At 39.1% G+C, this 16338-nt stretch overlaps 1 protein-coding gene across 1 annotated transcript in view; it reads right to left on the bottom strand.

Annotated features, from left to right (window-relative positions):
• Positions 1 to 874: 874 nt before the first annotated feature.
• Positions 875 to 16338, bottom strand: part of ADD3 (adducin 3 (gamma)) — a gene marked incomplete at its 3' end in the record, with an annotated part of 27354 nt that continues 11890 nt past the window's right edge. The window contains exons 3-12 of the mRNA XM_010189848.1: positions 10150 to 10288; positions 8763 to 8914; positions 8560 to 8640; positions 7342 to 7491; positions 6297 to 6440; positions 6110 to 6208; positions 4886 to 5068; positions 3469 to 3726; positions 2243 to 2362; positions 875 to 964 (exon numbers count right to left, since the gene is read on the bottom strand). Of these exons, the coding sequence (XP_010188150.1) occupies positions 875 to 964; positions 2243 to 2362; positions 3469 to 3726; positions 4886 to 5068; positions 6110 to 6208; positions 6297 to 6440; positions 7342 to 7491; positions 8560 to 8640; positions 8763 to 8914; positions 10150 to 10288 (1416 nt within the window). The remainder of the gene's footprint in view (positions 965 to 2242; positions 2363 to 3468; positions 3727 to 4885; positions 5069 to 6109; positions 6209 to 6296; positions 6441 to 7341; positions 7492 to 8559; positions 8641 to 8762; positions 8915 to 10149; positions 10289 to 16338) is intronic.

Raw genomic sequence — 16338 nt, 5'->3', positions numbered from 1 at the left:
TTTTCTGAGAAGTGAAAGTTCTTTAACAACAGGGATACAAAATAAGGTTACTGTATTTTCTGCAAACGCCTCATATTCTAGGATTATTTTGGTTTTTCAGGAAAGTAACAGTGCTCATGCTCCAGTTTAGGAATCTAACTGGAAGAGTTCTTCTGAGATGAATCTTACAATCACAAAATTAAAATTATTTCCATATTGCAAGAAAATTGATTTGGAGAATATTCATTTTGCCTGAAATAAATAAGCAAACTCATTGTTATGTCAAAAGAATGCTGGAAACCAACACGAGGAGACAGAACGACTAACCCATGGATGGTGGGAAACTCTTAAAACTACAGAATTCCAATTACAATTCAGCACAGTCTGTAAGACACATTATTAGGGATGTCTGTACTGTTGGAAATGAGTATATTCTACTCAAGACAAGATGGTGTGGACAGATAAGAAACTGGCAACCCTCCCCCCGTTTCTCATGAAAGCTGCCTTCTACATGGTCCCACCCCACCTTTTAAACTCAGCTATTTTTGGGCCTCAATCATTTCCTTAAGCAGCAGTTCCACACACTGATGAAAGGATTATTCTTGGCACCATGCATTGCAAAGTTCATCACTTGTTAGCTTAAACGGTCTTAGATAGAGGTCCTGCTTCATTAAGATTAATGGCAGGCAAACTTACCATACATATCTCCTTTTGATACTAACATTTTAAACTTCTGAAATGAAATGTGAATAATAGGTATCACACATCCAAATTCAGCATTAAAATAATCAGCTCTAACAAAGCACTTAGGAATAAAATGGCCAAACTGACACTTGAAAGACAGGCAGCCAAATAATCCAAATATAAATGAAACAATTAATTATGTCCTACTCACTGGACTCGGCTTTTTATCCACAACAATCCCAGCGAGCAGCTGAGACTGTGGTCCTGCTGTCTTCAGGTCATACCGGTTTTGCTCCCTTATCTATACAGAGAAAAGAAACTGCGTTAGAAACAGAAATTTCTCTTTAACAAATCCTGTGCCCATCAACTTCGCAAAGCCGGTAACACAGGCAGCAGTGGATGGCTGCTGCACCTAAAAATTACAATCCCTCCCACCTCTGGTCATGTTGTTACAGTCCTTCAAATATTCCCAAATACCCACTCTAGCCCCAGCTCCTATGCTTCACACAAGCCAATATTTAGAAATAAGCTCCAGGGAATATTCTGTCTCTCGACCTGACCTCTCCATCCACCCAAAATAAGTGACCCATGTTAAGCTACTGGAGACATCTCTGTGATCAGTTTGGTGAAGTTCTTCCTTCTGTGAATACCCCATTATTTTCCCCAAGCCAACAGCCTCACCTTCACATTGTCAGTGCTTAAGAGATTGACAGTTCAGATATAAATATGAATACAATACAGATCAGATTTTTAAAAAAATCTACAGTAAAAAAATAGGAATAAACTATCTAATGAGACAGTGACATGCATGAATTTAAAAATCATTGTCTGAGAATTGTATTATTAATCTCTAGATGAGTAGAGGATGCCTTTCCAGTTCTAAGGAAGGGAGTTGCTCCTTTTGACTCCAGTTCAGTCTCCACGGATACTAATATGGTACATTCCAACAAAGGAAAAAACTATGTAATCAAAAAGAAAGTGTCCTGAATATCTGTTAATATAGTTAATGCCTAGGGTGGAGTTTCTGGTCAGTCTGACAGTGTCTTATGTGCTGGAAGGGAAAAGCAGCGAGATATTTGTGTTCACAGAGAAGTCTAACAATAACCTCTCATTTTCTTTTTTTACTGCCATCAGGAAGCAGACTGGACCATAGAAACTCCTGCTTAATAAGTGCTAGGAGAATTAATACAGAACAGAGTGAGATTACAGTCCAAGACTGAATCATGCTGTAGATGACGCACAGCAATTCGGTTTATGTTGACACTTAATTATCCACTAAACATAATGCTAAAATAACAGGGATACTACTTCCAGACTATAATTTCCAGAGTTAATACTCATCCTTCATCAAACTATTGCATTCAACATTTATATATATTGCATATTTACCTACAGACTTCACATATATCATACACTTAAATACATGATTTTAGTGCCAAAAATCACACACAATGTAAGAAACTTCTTAATAAAATCAGAACATTTGAAAATGTTATTTTACTGCTATGTTAAATAATTACTTGAACATATAATTTTATTTGGAAATGTTACAATTTTCAATTCATTACAATTCTTTTACCTTATTTCTCTTTTCCAACACTTCACTTGGGTTTGTGTTTAGAGGAACAAATTGGTTTGGATCTTCAATTTTGATTGGTGTTCCTCCACTGGTCTTGGAGGAGTCATCAGCTTTCATCCACTTAAAGAGGAAAAAAAAAAAGATGCTAAAAACCCCAGCATGATGAGGAGGAACAATTCCAGTGTTGTCTTATGGTTAAAGAGGAGATATAAAGAAAGGACTTTCTGCCTTTATTCTCAATATCACATGATACCCACAAAAGAATCCTAACTCCTTATAAGCCTGTGTTTTTGTCCAAGGGGATTTAAGTTACCTTGAACATGTAACATCAACATTACTTTTTGTAAAAATGGAAATACATCCCTGAAAAATGCAGTACTACCTGCGTACTAATGAAATCATATTTAGAAAGGATCAGGCTTCCGAGTAACTGGCACATAGATCCACCAGCTCCAGAGCCCTTGTTCATGCAATCAACTTTCGCCTCTGCTAACCATGTATTTTGTCTGTAGTTTGGTTTTTTTTCTTCTTCCTTTGTAAGCAGAGTTTTAAATCAGTTGCTGAGGGTTTCTCCCAAACTTAAGTTTAGAAACTCGTTATCCTGCCAGCAGGAGGAGCTGATGCTTCTCCAGTTGTACCATGCAACTGTGAGTAGCCTGATTGCAAATAACATGCTTCATAGTCCCATGAGAGCCGCCTCTCTCCAGGCTGGAAATACAGTGGAAGCAACTTGGTGAGCTAAACGAGGAAAAGTCTTGATCATCGTTAAAAGTAGCAGCACAAACAGACTCTTTGAAGTCTGCTTTTAGTAGGCTCACAGACAGGAAAGGGGCAGTTCCGAGATGAATTAGAGCTTGTGTCTCCCTCATGTAGAAAAGAGAACCAAGAGTGATATAAAACCTTACTATGTTTGGTGGATAATTAATAGCACAAAAAGATATGGTAGAAAAACTGTTTTCTACTTCAGCAATTAGAAGAGTTAGTAACAAAAAGGAAATAATTGTTAAATTTTATCAGAAACTGTTACTCTTCCAAATAGTTAAAACTCCACTTCCCCAGAGGGAGCCCTTAGTACAAATGTCATTAAGTCTCCTCAAAACCTCTTTTTATATGCTTAATAACCTTATTTGCTAATCCTGTTAAAGATGTCCTCATGTGAACTGTATGTCATTTACTTTCTCACAAGTAGTGCAAAAACTAAGCGACCGCCTAAAATATCTACCTACCGTGATCTTAGTCCTGGGACTGGTTTCCCCGTTCCAGGACTCCTCAGGCACATTAACTTTCAAGTACGTGTTTGGAGAGTTTAGCCATCTTGTCTTTTCTCTCTGTTGCCTCTGCGCCAGGAATTTCAGCGGGGAAAGCGGGACTGTGTCATCTTCAAAGGAAAAGGCAGTCACAGTGGCTGGGATCTCAACGTCACTCTTATGTCTGGGCTTTTCTCTGACTAATGGTTGCCTATAGGCATAGCCAGTTCTGTATCCCTATGGAGAACAGAAAAAAGGGAAAAAAATATTTAAAAAAATAATAAAAATAATTTAAAAATCAGAAAACGGTATCCAAAGAAGTCACGGAAGTTCTGTGCTGCCCTATATGCATTAAACAGGTCCACTGAGCTCATCAGAGCTTCTAGTGGTATTGTCCATCATTCATCATTCATACTATTAACATTCAAAAGACCCATTTAAAATACAGTACAGTAGTGACTGGACAAGACCCCACTCACATTTCACCTTCTTCCCACCTTTATGAATGTGTGACCACCAAATGACCCCCTGCTCAGGTTATGACCTAGGTAGCTTTCCTGAGGACATTTATTTGTCTTGCACAAAGCACATCCTGGCTCATGACACTCCCCCATTCCTCACTTTATTTTTATTAAAGGCTTAGGTTCCAGAATTCATACTGCAGTGAAACTGATATTTCAAAAAAATAACAAATTAACATCTTATTTCCAAATATTAAGAGTTAATAACAAAATATAGAGAGAATTTACTATGCTTATTTACTAGGTGGCAATTAAAATATATTTTTACTATTAAGCTATTACCAAAAGCAAATGATTGTGAGATGGGCTGGAAAAAACTCAAGGTCAAAGCATTACAAATTCTTATCAAGACAGAGTACTACTGTCAGATACAGAGACATAATAAAAAACAAGCCAAGCAGACGAGATTTCATATACAATAAGTTACTCTGTCTTCATTTTCAAACTCACAAAGAAATCACAAAAAAATAACATTAAATAAAATAAATGATTTAAAAAAAATAAATTTACTTTTTACAAGAGCAGGTAGCAATAGAATGAGGGGGAATGGTTTTAAGCTGGAAGAGAGTAGATTTAGACTGGATATTAGGAAGAAATTCTTTACAGTGAGGGTGGTGAGACACTGGCACAGGTTGCCCAGGGAAGTTGTGGATGCCCCCTCCCTGGAAGTGTTCAAGGCCAGGTTGGACGGGGCTTTGAGCAGCCTGGTCTGGTGGGAGGTGTCTCTGCCCATGGCAGGGGGGTTGGACTCAGGGAGCTTTAAGGTCCCTTCCAACCTGAACCACTCTATGATTTTATGAATTTGCTTTAACAGAAGCTAATTCTACACTGCAAAGCTTACAGAGCCTATATGGACAACATCAATGTGCTCTTACCAGGTTGTCCAGCATGCGCATGAGGGCTTCAAATTCTTGCTCCCCAACTTTCCATTTTTGTTGTGAAGCCATATTAACTCCACCTCCTCCAGTTGCTGCCACAGCGTGTGTGGAAGGCTTGAACTTCTGCAGATCCAGTAGTAGGAGATTGTCTATCCCTCCTGCTCCAGCTAATGCATGAACCTAGAGACATCAATCAGTGTATTTCATTTGTGGAAAAGCTTTTGGATTCTCTGCTTCTCTGAATTCACAGGAGAAACATGCTTAAACCCATGCTGCAATTATTTCTCAGGCTAGTTTTCTACTGTGCAAAAATGTATTAAAATATAAAGCAAGTGATTCTTATAGATGGGATGATAATATCTGCTAATAATTGCACTTTAAAAGAAGTAGACTCAAACACCAGCTCACTAGCTTTGAGTACCTTAAAAATGTTTTTCTGCATCACTAGACTAAACAGTTTTCATTTTTATATCCGTTTCAAAACAAATGAGTGATCAAACTCAAAATGAATGGCAGGGCAAGCGAGGAAAGGAAAGGACTGGGAGACTATTTGCACCTCCAAACGCCTATGTGGAAGGACAGGAACACTGGAGCACAAGAGCAATGTGAGGAAGTTTCTAGGGATGGACTTAAGAGTTATGGGAGGTGAGGACACTTTCAGTGTTCTCCCTCCACACATCACAGATAATACCTATCTAGGTAGTTAAAGTTAAACAAAACAGAAACAACTAATTTTGGGACTCAAGTAATTTTTAGATACTCTACCCTCCACCATTGCTCCAAAGACCTTTGGTTTACTAGGTTTTACAAATCTTTGTGATGACAGGGAGAACCTTCTTTCCTTGTCACAACATTCAGCTTTGATAAGATCTCTTGACACCCAGCCTGTTTAAGTCACACTTCCACATACAGCGAGTACCACTGAATCTATGATCTGACAGATTCCCTGCATGAAGCTCACTCTCCACAGCATGGAACAAAACTTGTACTCTTTGGAGTGTAACACTACCGATACTCATTCTAGGAAGAGATACAGTATTTGTGCTGTTTCTTCAATGTTTTCCTGATTTTTCCAATTTCTTTGACTTTTACCTGGCATATGATTACTGGATTCCACAACTCCAAATATTTTGTAATATTAGAGATCTTCCCATCTGGAATGTAATCTATAACTCAGCAGTGACAGTGTTTGAAATTAAATACGGATAAATTCTCTCTCACCTGTGTTTCACAGGCCAGTTGCACATTGAAAATATAGTGGAATGCTTCTTCCAGTGTCTCTCCTAGTGCTACCACACCATGGTTTCTCAAGACTAATACCTAGTAAATGGAGACACTAATGTTAAATGGTAGAAACTGGTGCACTACATGAAAACTGTTTATGAAGAGCGTGAATGAGGCTGAATACCTTGCAACTGGGTCCAAGAACTTTCTGAAGCTGAATTCTCTCTTCCTGTTCATCAAGAGATCCCTGGTAGTTGTAATAAGCGACATCTCCCAGAATCAGAGCCTCCTGTGATATGGGAAGGATGCCACACTTCATAGATGAAACCTGTTTCAAGAAGATGAAGTAATGCTAGTTAGGAAAAAATGAAACTCTAAAAACACACATCTCAACCACCCAGGCCTTAGCAGGATGTATTTTGTATCTCTGCTAAAAGAGAGACAAACTCTCTACAGTGAAAACTTAGAAACAATACTGTTCCCTACCAAGTCTAATTTACCACAGGGTGATAGAGCTGCTGCTACCCAACCTAAGGTATTCATTATAGGAAAACACAAATTATCCCAACTAAGTTAATTTTTGTGAATTTTATCGATGTTTAACTCTCCGCATAAGCCTACCTGATGTTTATTCCTTCTTTCCCACGTTTATAACTTTAAAAAGCTAGTATTAAAGTTACCAATTCCTTTTTTTGTCTGTAGTAAAGAATGCATATATATGCATTTATATATAAAATAATGTGAATTTATCTATTAATCTCAAACAAATTCTTTCAAGTCTCCTTACATTTTTATCATTGTTATACAGACCTTTTTTAACCTATCTCTTAACTATGACTTTTTGATAATGAGGTAAATCCAAACTGAACATAACTACAAATTAAGCCACTTAAAAATGGAGTAGCACAATGCAAGTGATGATGTATACAGCACATTATATGGTCTAAGACGCTATAAACGAGGCATGTGTAAACTATATACTTTACAGCCTCCTCAACCCGAGTACAATCATATCTGAGCATCAGTTTATTTCTATCCATTTCACTGCAGTGGCCTAGCCGTCTTTCTCTGTTTATTCGATAAGCTCATACCTTTCTTTACCAGTGTAGAGTTGATGTTAAAAACAAAAATAAAGCTGCCATGAGCAGTGACTCAGATTTAGAAATGTGCTCTAAGCTCATAAGGTAAATCTGTTTTCTTTCACTCTTTATGCTAGAAGGAAGACTTACAGCTGCTGTTGCAGGGGTATGTATGTGTATTACACATCTGACATCAGGGCGTGTGGAGTAGATGGCCACATGTGGACTGAATCCTGCATTGTCAATACTTAGATTCGTACTTCCCTGGTCAACTACATCTCCTAGGATGTTTACTTTAACCTAGAAAAGTAAAACAAAGGAACAATATTTAAAAAGTTTGTGACAACTGCCAGTATGTACAACCTACCCTTCTTTTCTTACTTGGTACCAAGTTTTCCCCCACATATCTGGGGCTCAGGGCATGAAATAAAGTAGGAGAGCAGCCATGAATCTGTGTGACAATAAACCATCCTGCTGTCCAAGCCCTTGACAGCTGTTGGAAGTCCAGCTGTGGAAAAAGTAAACATAAGACCCTGACATAATATATATTCCTTTTGATCTAGCTGACCTTCATTTGCTTCTGACCTTCAAAAATGAATTTTGTTAACATTCTGTACATTTTAAATGTAAAGAAAATTCAGCCTCTGAGAAATTTCCAATAAGAAAATTAAATGCATAGGGAATTTTCAATTTCATGGGAACATCAAATAATAATTCCAAGATCAACAAAAAACAGCAGCAGGGTCATATCAGGTCTTGTTCTCATGTTTGTATTTTGTTTCTGTGTTTGCTGGTGTAACGCTATCAATATCTTCCAACTGGAGGTAGTTTCCTTACAGTTATGAACTGACATGAAGAACATATGGCAGGTAGTGCACCAAAAGGTGTGTGATTTAGCAGCTACCATTGCCTACATGCCAATCTGTAACCTCACCCAGCTCCTTTGTTGGGCCTGGGTAAGATTATTCAACTTTATTTCCCCAGTTATAAAGAGAGAGTATAAAGAGAGCTGGTTCTACCAACACCACTCCTACAGAATCATTTCACATGCACTACCATATTGTCAGGTTATAAATGACTGCTGTTATACTGAGGCTATTCAATGAGCTTCATCAGACAGGAAAATAAAACTTTGCTGCTCCTCACTGAAGCTGAAGACAAAGCGACAGAAAGCAAAGCTAAACCCAAAAAGAAATGCTGAGGACAAAAGATGCTGGTATCTAAGTAGGTAATCAGCTTTTCATCTGGTGAGTAAACATTGAAAAACAACAGCATGATGATAGTTTAGAAGTCCATTTTGGCAGCCACAAAAGTCTTTTAGAAAACAGGTTGAACCTTACTGGTTTTTACAGCAGGTGAATCACGTACCAAATTAGAAGCTGAAGCTTCAGAAAAGGACAGACCTCTTGGAATGATTAGAATATGGTCATGTTCTTTGCTTACTCTTACCTGCAAAGGAGAAAGAAAATGGATTACTGATCTATTTTTCAATTTGTATTATTCAGGGGGAAATTGATTTGAATGAATATGTAAGATTTGAAATTAAAAAAATTATTCTCTAAAATACTTACTGTGATATAAGCATTTGGCAAATGCGCCCACCCAAACAAGTCAGCCAATCTATACAAACTGGCTAACTTGCAACGAGTAAGCTTTTCTCCCTTGACAAATGAAGAGGTATCTATCCCAGGTAGATCATTGATGGGTGTGATCATTCCATGGCCTGAAAAACAGGATTTTAAAAATTATTTGTATAGCAATACCAGCAATTATGAGACTGGAACTGCATTTCTGGGATTTCTAAGGTCTTTACTGAAACCTCTGCTACTTTGAAAACTACAGGACAACACGTTCTTGCTGGTTTTCTGACACCAGTATATCTAACGAGATGTCTCAGTCTGAGCACTTTAATTTAGTCCTAATGAGGAAATCAGGATCAGTGCAAGAGTTCTCAACTACTAGACAGAAGAGATCACCTCTTAGCAGAGAAAGCACAAAGATCAATTTATCTCTCTGACTTGTGACTACACAAGCATACACTTCTCCCTTTCTTGAATGGATGATATCCCTTTGAGAGCTACACTCTTTAGAGGGGAAGTTAAGACCAGAAGAGGTAAAAGTAGTTCCGGTTTTCAACAAAAACACTCACTTTGAGATTAGTCAACCCGTCCTAAAGTCCCTGGGCAAACACAGCAGAGACCCACAGCTGGACCTGCAGCCCCCCTAAGCAGCCAGAGAGGCGGAGATAAGATTACATGGGCTTTTTGCTGTCCTCTCCCACTTGTTTTGTTACATGAACTCTGAAGAGCCATTTTGGGACCAATTCTCAAAAGATGCTGAATGCTGACAGCTGCCACTGTACTTCAGCCTTGTAAGCTCCTATATGATGTCCACCCACAGAACTCACACCGACTTTAACATCTCAGTGCTTCATGACTTGGAAAGCAGAACTTGGGTGTTAACTGAAAGATCCTCATGACTTCTTTACAGCTAGAGTGCATACTACGAGCTGTTTCTAACTGTGGGAGCTGTTTGTGTAACAGTTCAGTTTGCTAAGCTACTCCTCTCCTCCCTTTAAAAAAATTATATGCAAGAGTGGAAAAATAAATAATCTAAATTGTTATGTATTTCACATCTTAGTTTATGCTTGTGTTAAACTGCTAGCACTAATGGGGTGCAGCATCTGTTTCCCTATTTCAGTTAAACTTTTATTAGCAAATTCTAGAATAACTGAGTGTGAGGACTCCAAAGATTTTGGATATCATTACACAAATCAAAGCATTTGAGAGAAAAAAGCCTAAAAACAAAAGTTAAGGCCACCATCTCTACTACTTCACAGCTGAAGCAAGCTCTGACAGAACTTTTCTTAAAAGAAAGAGGAGATCCTCACGTTGCTAAGCGCTGGTGATAATAAATAAAGGAAGATAAAAAGTGCAATTATATGCATAATTCACTTACTGAGTGAAGATGAGGAAAAACCTGAAAAAGAGCTTGCCGTAATGTATTCAGCAATCTGCTGTAATGCAAGCAGTCCAGTGGGGTTATTGCCCTTCTTCATCTGTTCTTGAATAAGGCATTCCAGATCTTCTCTAAAAGCCTGCAGAAACATTTGAGAATCATCAAGAAAACCTGGCTTTGATAGAAATAAAATTATTATAGGTGGGGCTGGTAGCTTTGCCTGTTATTAATGTTACGTGACACTTCCCCTTAGACCTTGTTTTTAGCTGCTTTTAGAACTTTGCCAGACTTAAACCATCTGACCTAAATTCTGTATGCTAAGTATTGGCAATTTGAGGGGCGGAAGGAGTTTGGTCACAGAGGGTTAGCTATTTCCCAGAACTAGACAAGATAAAATGTATTTTTGTAAATGATAACAAAAAACATTTTAAACAATAATTAAAAGAGTTCTCCATCTTTTGGAAGAGGTATACTTGAAATCCGATCAGCATATGTTGTTTTTAGTGCTGGATATTTTTTAATTCTGTAGTCCCTCTGAAAATCCATCCAAATTTGATAAAGTTATAAACAACTGGAAAACTGGAGCTCATCCATCCTCAAGTAGTATCACAGACATGCAGAAACTAGAAGGAATGCTAGGACAGCATCTCCTCTCTATTTCTTTCCTTCTCCAAAACCAAAATAACCGCCTCTCTTGTCCTGAATAAAATGTCTGCAATCCCAAGAGACAAACTCATGAGAAACATTTTCACGGTATCAATTTTAATATACTACACACTGTGGACAGAGCCTGTTCCTTCTAGATGACAGACAGATTAACCACTATCCATAACAAACGCCTGTCCTAGGACTACTTCAGTCTTGACGTTTCTAGACTAATAAGTTCTGCTCCTTCAAACTTTCCTTAGAGGTTCTATTTTCTGACCCTTTCGTTATTTCTTGGCAGCATCTTCCAGCTTTGGTCTGAACGCGCAGTATGCAAAGCTGCATACAACACGAGCCGAGGTGTACTGCGAACGCTCTTGCCGGTTCATCCCAGAAAGACATTTGGTGTCTTTACCACGCAGCTGACTCCTATTATAACCCCAGGCTATTCCCAGTATGTAATTGCTCCTTTCGGTTTGCCTTCCTTAGCAGAATACTTGCTCTCAATTAAAAAAGAAGATCTGTATGGCAAATGTAATTCCTTCACTGAATTTTAATTCAGGCCTCCAAAACACCTGCTTTGTTGGGTAAAATCCACCAATCTCATTACATAGTCTGTTCATCAACAGTTCTGACTCCGAAAGAGATAATGCTACCAGATCCCCAAAAAACATCCTCAAGACTCTACTTGATATGGCCTCTCAGTTGGGACAGCTGACACTTTAATTTCCAAGTTTTCAGACACCTGTGCTCTTCGAGTATTTTTTTCAGGATCATGTGTACCTGAGGTTTGCCAGATTTCCACAGGTAAAGCCTCTAAAAGTTCACATGGACTGACTACGCAGTGATCTGTTATGTGGATGTCTCTGAGCAGATCAGACTACGCATGCAGCATCCCCCAAACAACTGAACAGCTTCTCGCTAGCCTGAAGGTACATGGGCAAAGTCTTCAGTGGCTGCTATAGGTAAAATCCACGCAGCAGAGGATGGGAGCAGATGGGGAAAAGGAACAAAGAAACAGGGAATCAAGTGAGGAAAGGAACCTAACTGGGACTGGAAGAAAAGAAGTGGAGGTATGGAAATGGATCAGCACTGGGAGCCCGTAAGGGAAACTGATGGGAAGTAATTGTCAGAAAGGCAAACAAGGACTTGTGAAAAACAGCAAGTGATTGGAGAAAATATCCTGACTTTCATCCTTCACCCATCAGCAGGTGACTGTGAAACCCACTCCCTTCAATCTGATTCAGCTGCGAGAATGGCCACCATCTTCATCATGACTCCATGTGTTCAATGGCAATGTGGGTGCCACCCTTACTGACAAAATAAAGAGCACTGTACCCAGCCTGGAACCCAAATGTGGCCACAAGCCTGGACTGCTGGAGGTCAGACATGCAGAGGATGTTTCTTTGGCCCTCTTGCACACAGATGATAATCTGAAAGCATGTCACTGTCATCTTGTCCCCATCTCTCATTTGGCACAGAGAAGCTAATCCTCACTACAAAAGAAATTAATGCATTTTTTTCCTCTTCTCATGGCTCAGCATGCAGCCCTATGCCTTTTTTGCATGCTACTCATACTCCGTTGAGATGACAATTATTATTTATCTGTCAAGATTTTCTCTGGGCAGATAATTACTGTAAATCCAAGTGCTTCACAAGCATTAACTTACTAATCCCTGAAGGATGCCTTTAAATGTCATCATTTCCACAGAATGGCAGCAAGGAGGTCAAGGTCAGATGCTTCCACTGATTTAGGACATTCATTTTGAGAGGCCCAGAGCCCCATTTGCAGAGCACTGGGCTGTAAGTAGCTTCTTACATACTCAAAGCACAACTCAGTGAAAATTCAAGTGCAACAGTGCTGCTGTACCTCAGGGTAACAAGGGGGGTACACATAGAATCCCCATCTGATAAAACAGGAAAGTGATGATTCAGCATTACCCATGACAGCCCCATTTAAATCCTTGAGACTGGTTAGTGCCTGAATCAGAGCATCTGTCACTACAACCAAAGTGGTTTTACATGAAATTCAGATGCGTGTGATTTATACAATCCCCTGTAGAAGACACAGGGGTTTTTCATGTAACTAGAAGAAAGCATTTTGGTGGTCAAACAGTGCACAGTGCATAGAAAAAGGAGCCAAGGTTCAACCTTTATGTTCTACCAACCTGCCTGAAAGCACATAAAGTATAAAATAACAACAGAAGTATTTCCTTGGCCCTTTGCACATCATATCCTTCACATTACAGAAGGCTTTTCCCCTGTCTAAAAGTCCCCAAAAGACATAAAACAGATTTTCAAGCTCTGGCCATCCCAGCGCCAGCTCGCTTTTCTGCTAATGGTTCACCATGGCTACAGTTTTACTCAAACTTCCTATTACTGTGATCTATTAAGATTGCAGAGACAACAACTGGCCAATATATTTCATCAACAGACTATACCAATACTTATTGCCAAATTCTGTCATTTCAAGTTATATATTTACTTCTCAAATATCCCTGAAAGAGGCCTCCTGCAATAAAGCTCTACCATTTCACACTCTGCAAGGCTGAAATGCTCTTTCACTCTTGTTTACAATCTATATATAAGGAAATTGCACATTTGTGGTCTCCTGTGGGCCATGTGGAAGACAGAATTCACAAAATTTATGGAAGCATTTGCTTGAGAGGAGATGGAGAAACAGTTATCTGTATTATATTAAATCACTCTCACTTCAGTTCAACAAGGACTATAAAAAGGATCTGCAAAAACATTCACAGTAAACTCTTATTAGTCATATTCAGACTTCTTTTTTTTTCCCCAAACCTGTACAAGTAAAGTTACTTCTCTAGCAGAAAAAAGGTAGTGCAATATATTTCAGGCATTTTTTGGCAGAAAGATTTTTTTGGTCTATTCCTTATTGTATTTTTAATTCCTCTGCTTTCTGATCATGCTATTTTCATTCTTCTGAGCTTTGGTTCGCTCTCTCACGCTACCAGTAGTATATTGTATAGTTCCTGAGGCCACTACAAAGGAGGATTTAGTGTTGTATCAACAACTTTGTTAAACCAAACAAGCAGCTTTCCTTAAAAATAATTTGAATACTAACAGAAGATAGGTAAGAGCCAGGGCAAGTAGGAAATATGGAGGATTGGGAGGAGCTGTAAAACCAGGTGAGGATATGGATGAAGCAGATAAAGTATGCAATTTATCCACATGCCAATGCACAACGTTTTCTAGCAGACTGCAGCCTCCAGTGTGTCATGCACATGACTCACGTACATTCCTCCATGCATATTTATGAATATTTCAATACTTTCTGTTCACTGCTACAGACCTTTGAGACTCAGATCTGTTTGTCCTTAGATACCCATCCAATATGTGCTAATGCAACCATCCTCCATTTCTGGTAATTCTCAGTGGGCTCATATGAAGGACATCACTTTCTTCTGGGCATTTTATTTAATTATTAGCCATCAAATGAATGATATTTATTGGAGCTTTCACTGTACAGCACTTATTTCTGTAAAACCACTACCACACAGGGCACCATTTTTGGGATCTGCTACTGAAAACCTCACGATTTGGTGCTGCTTTTCTTCACAAGACTGTAAGATATATACTGCACCACACTGCAACTGCCCACAAGCGACCAAGTAAAAGTCACGCTTGAGAGAAATGTTTTAAAAAACACGACAAACACACTGCTCCAGCACAAAGCACACATTTTTCAAGCAGAAAAGTCACTAGTAATTTCAGATGTAGTATTCAACAAGAAAATGCTGACAAAGGAAAACCTGCACTGTCAGATTAATGAAAAACTATGTTATTCAGCTGTATGCTCAGCACTGCTCAACAAAGGGAAAGTTTTGGCTCTGGGATTTAAATAGCCCTTCGGGTACATATGTGTTTTTTGGTTGGCTTCTTTTAAAACACTAAAACTTTACCCATAAGACGATACAATAAGAGCAATGATTTCTTACAGTGGGATATTGAGTCCCAAAGTGAGAAGCAGAGCATCTCATGGTTGCCCATCAGCACAGTCACCCCATCAACAGCACTGCACCGCTTCTGGATTTGGCCAACCTGCCTATGCCTGCAGCGGTGCTACAGCAAGGCTGTCACCTGAATAACCCATCCCACCATAGCTGAGAACCATCTCCTGTTTGCACAAGCATCCTTCTGTCTCACACTCACCTTCTGTACTTACCCTACCTACTGTAACACTAAGTTACACCAGAGGAAAACAGTTTTGCACATATGCCATGAACAAAGCGTCCCCTGCAGAGCCAAGCCTGCCAGCTGCTGACCTGACTGCCCTGAGCTGGCAGTGCCTGGCTGCTCTGCTTCCACCTCACCACCATCCTAATGCCGCTCCAGCACTCCACAACTCACCAGTTAAAATATACAGGGAAGCTCAGCCAGCTTCTAAAATTGTTTCTGTAACTCCACTGTTACTAAACTTTCTGTTTCTAAACTTCCAGCCAGCAACTTACACCACCTTAGACAGCCTTATGCGGTACTGCAGCCTGCAGAACAGATAGAGCTCTTCTTGATAGAGTCATTAGTTGCATGATTAAGTCAAGGTCTTTCTAATATCATAAAATCACTTCTCCAGAAATATTTGCAATCATCTTCCAAATACACATCATAAACTCAAGCACTTTAGATGCAATGATCTTTCAACTTAGACCTGCAAGGGCGCTCTGAAACTCAAGTGAAATTACAAGCCTGAGTTCTGACTCATTTACTTCCATCTTCTTCCAGAAGGCCAGTCTAAGTGTGAGCTGACAGCGTAAACGGGGGCTTTTAAGAATCAAACCAACATTTGCATGTACTGGTTGGCAACTGGTATTTTTCAGTCAAGATAAGCAGAAAAACTTGCTATTTTAGATGTATAGACATCTATATATAGCACAGTATAACAAATGTTGCTAGATAATGTTAGTATTAATATCTTCATCTTGGTAGGCAGCTCTGTGAGGGTGTTAAGAAGTATGCAGATTCATAAGTATTTTTACTATCTTTTTATGCTGTTTCTTGTTTGTTGATCATTGATTTCTCCATCTAGTCCTTATCCACTCAAAAGAAGGGGAAATAAAGACATAGAAATAAAATTTTCCCTGTAAATAAGACCTTAAAGAGGAGAAAGCATGTGCTCACATCAGGACTGATTTTGGACAGTAAGGCCCAAACAGATTGATGTGTCAGTCTACGGGAAAGTAGCTAGAAAAGATATATGAGGTCCCTGCACTTAACAGCAGCACTGCTGTTACACTAAAAGCTGCACAATAACACAAGAAGCCCCTTCACCCATTTTCACCTTTGCTCATTTCTGATCAGAGTTTACATATCTTAAATCCATTTTTAAAAAGGTTCTAATTTAACTTATCTGCATATAAATGTGCCCACAAAGAGTCTGTAAGCCAAATCACCACCACTGAAGAAAAGTTGCAAAACTTAACTGGTATTTTGTTCTCGAGAGCGAAGAGACGTTAATTTTAACTCCTGTGCTGTAAGCGCAGCTGCCCGTGGAAAGGAAGACCTTCACCGAAACAGCCGATA

This window comes from Mesitornis unicolor, unplaced genomic scaffold (genome assembly GCF_000695765.1).
Source record: "Mesitornis unicolor isolate BGI_N332 unplaced genomic scaffold, ASM69576v1 scaffold50318, whole genome shotgun sequence".
NCBI lineage: Eukaryota > Metazoa > Chordata > Aves > Mesitornithiformes > Mesitornithidae > Mesitornis > Mesitornis unicolor.
The sequence above is the reverse complement of the archived record's forward strand: the minus strand, read 5'-3'. Positions and strand labels throughout refer to the sequence as shown.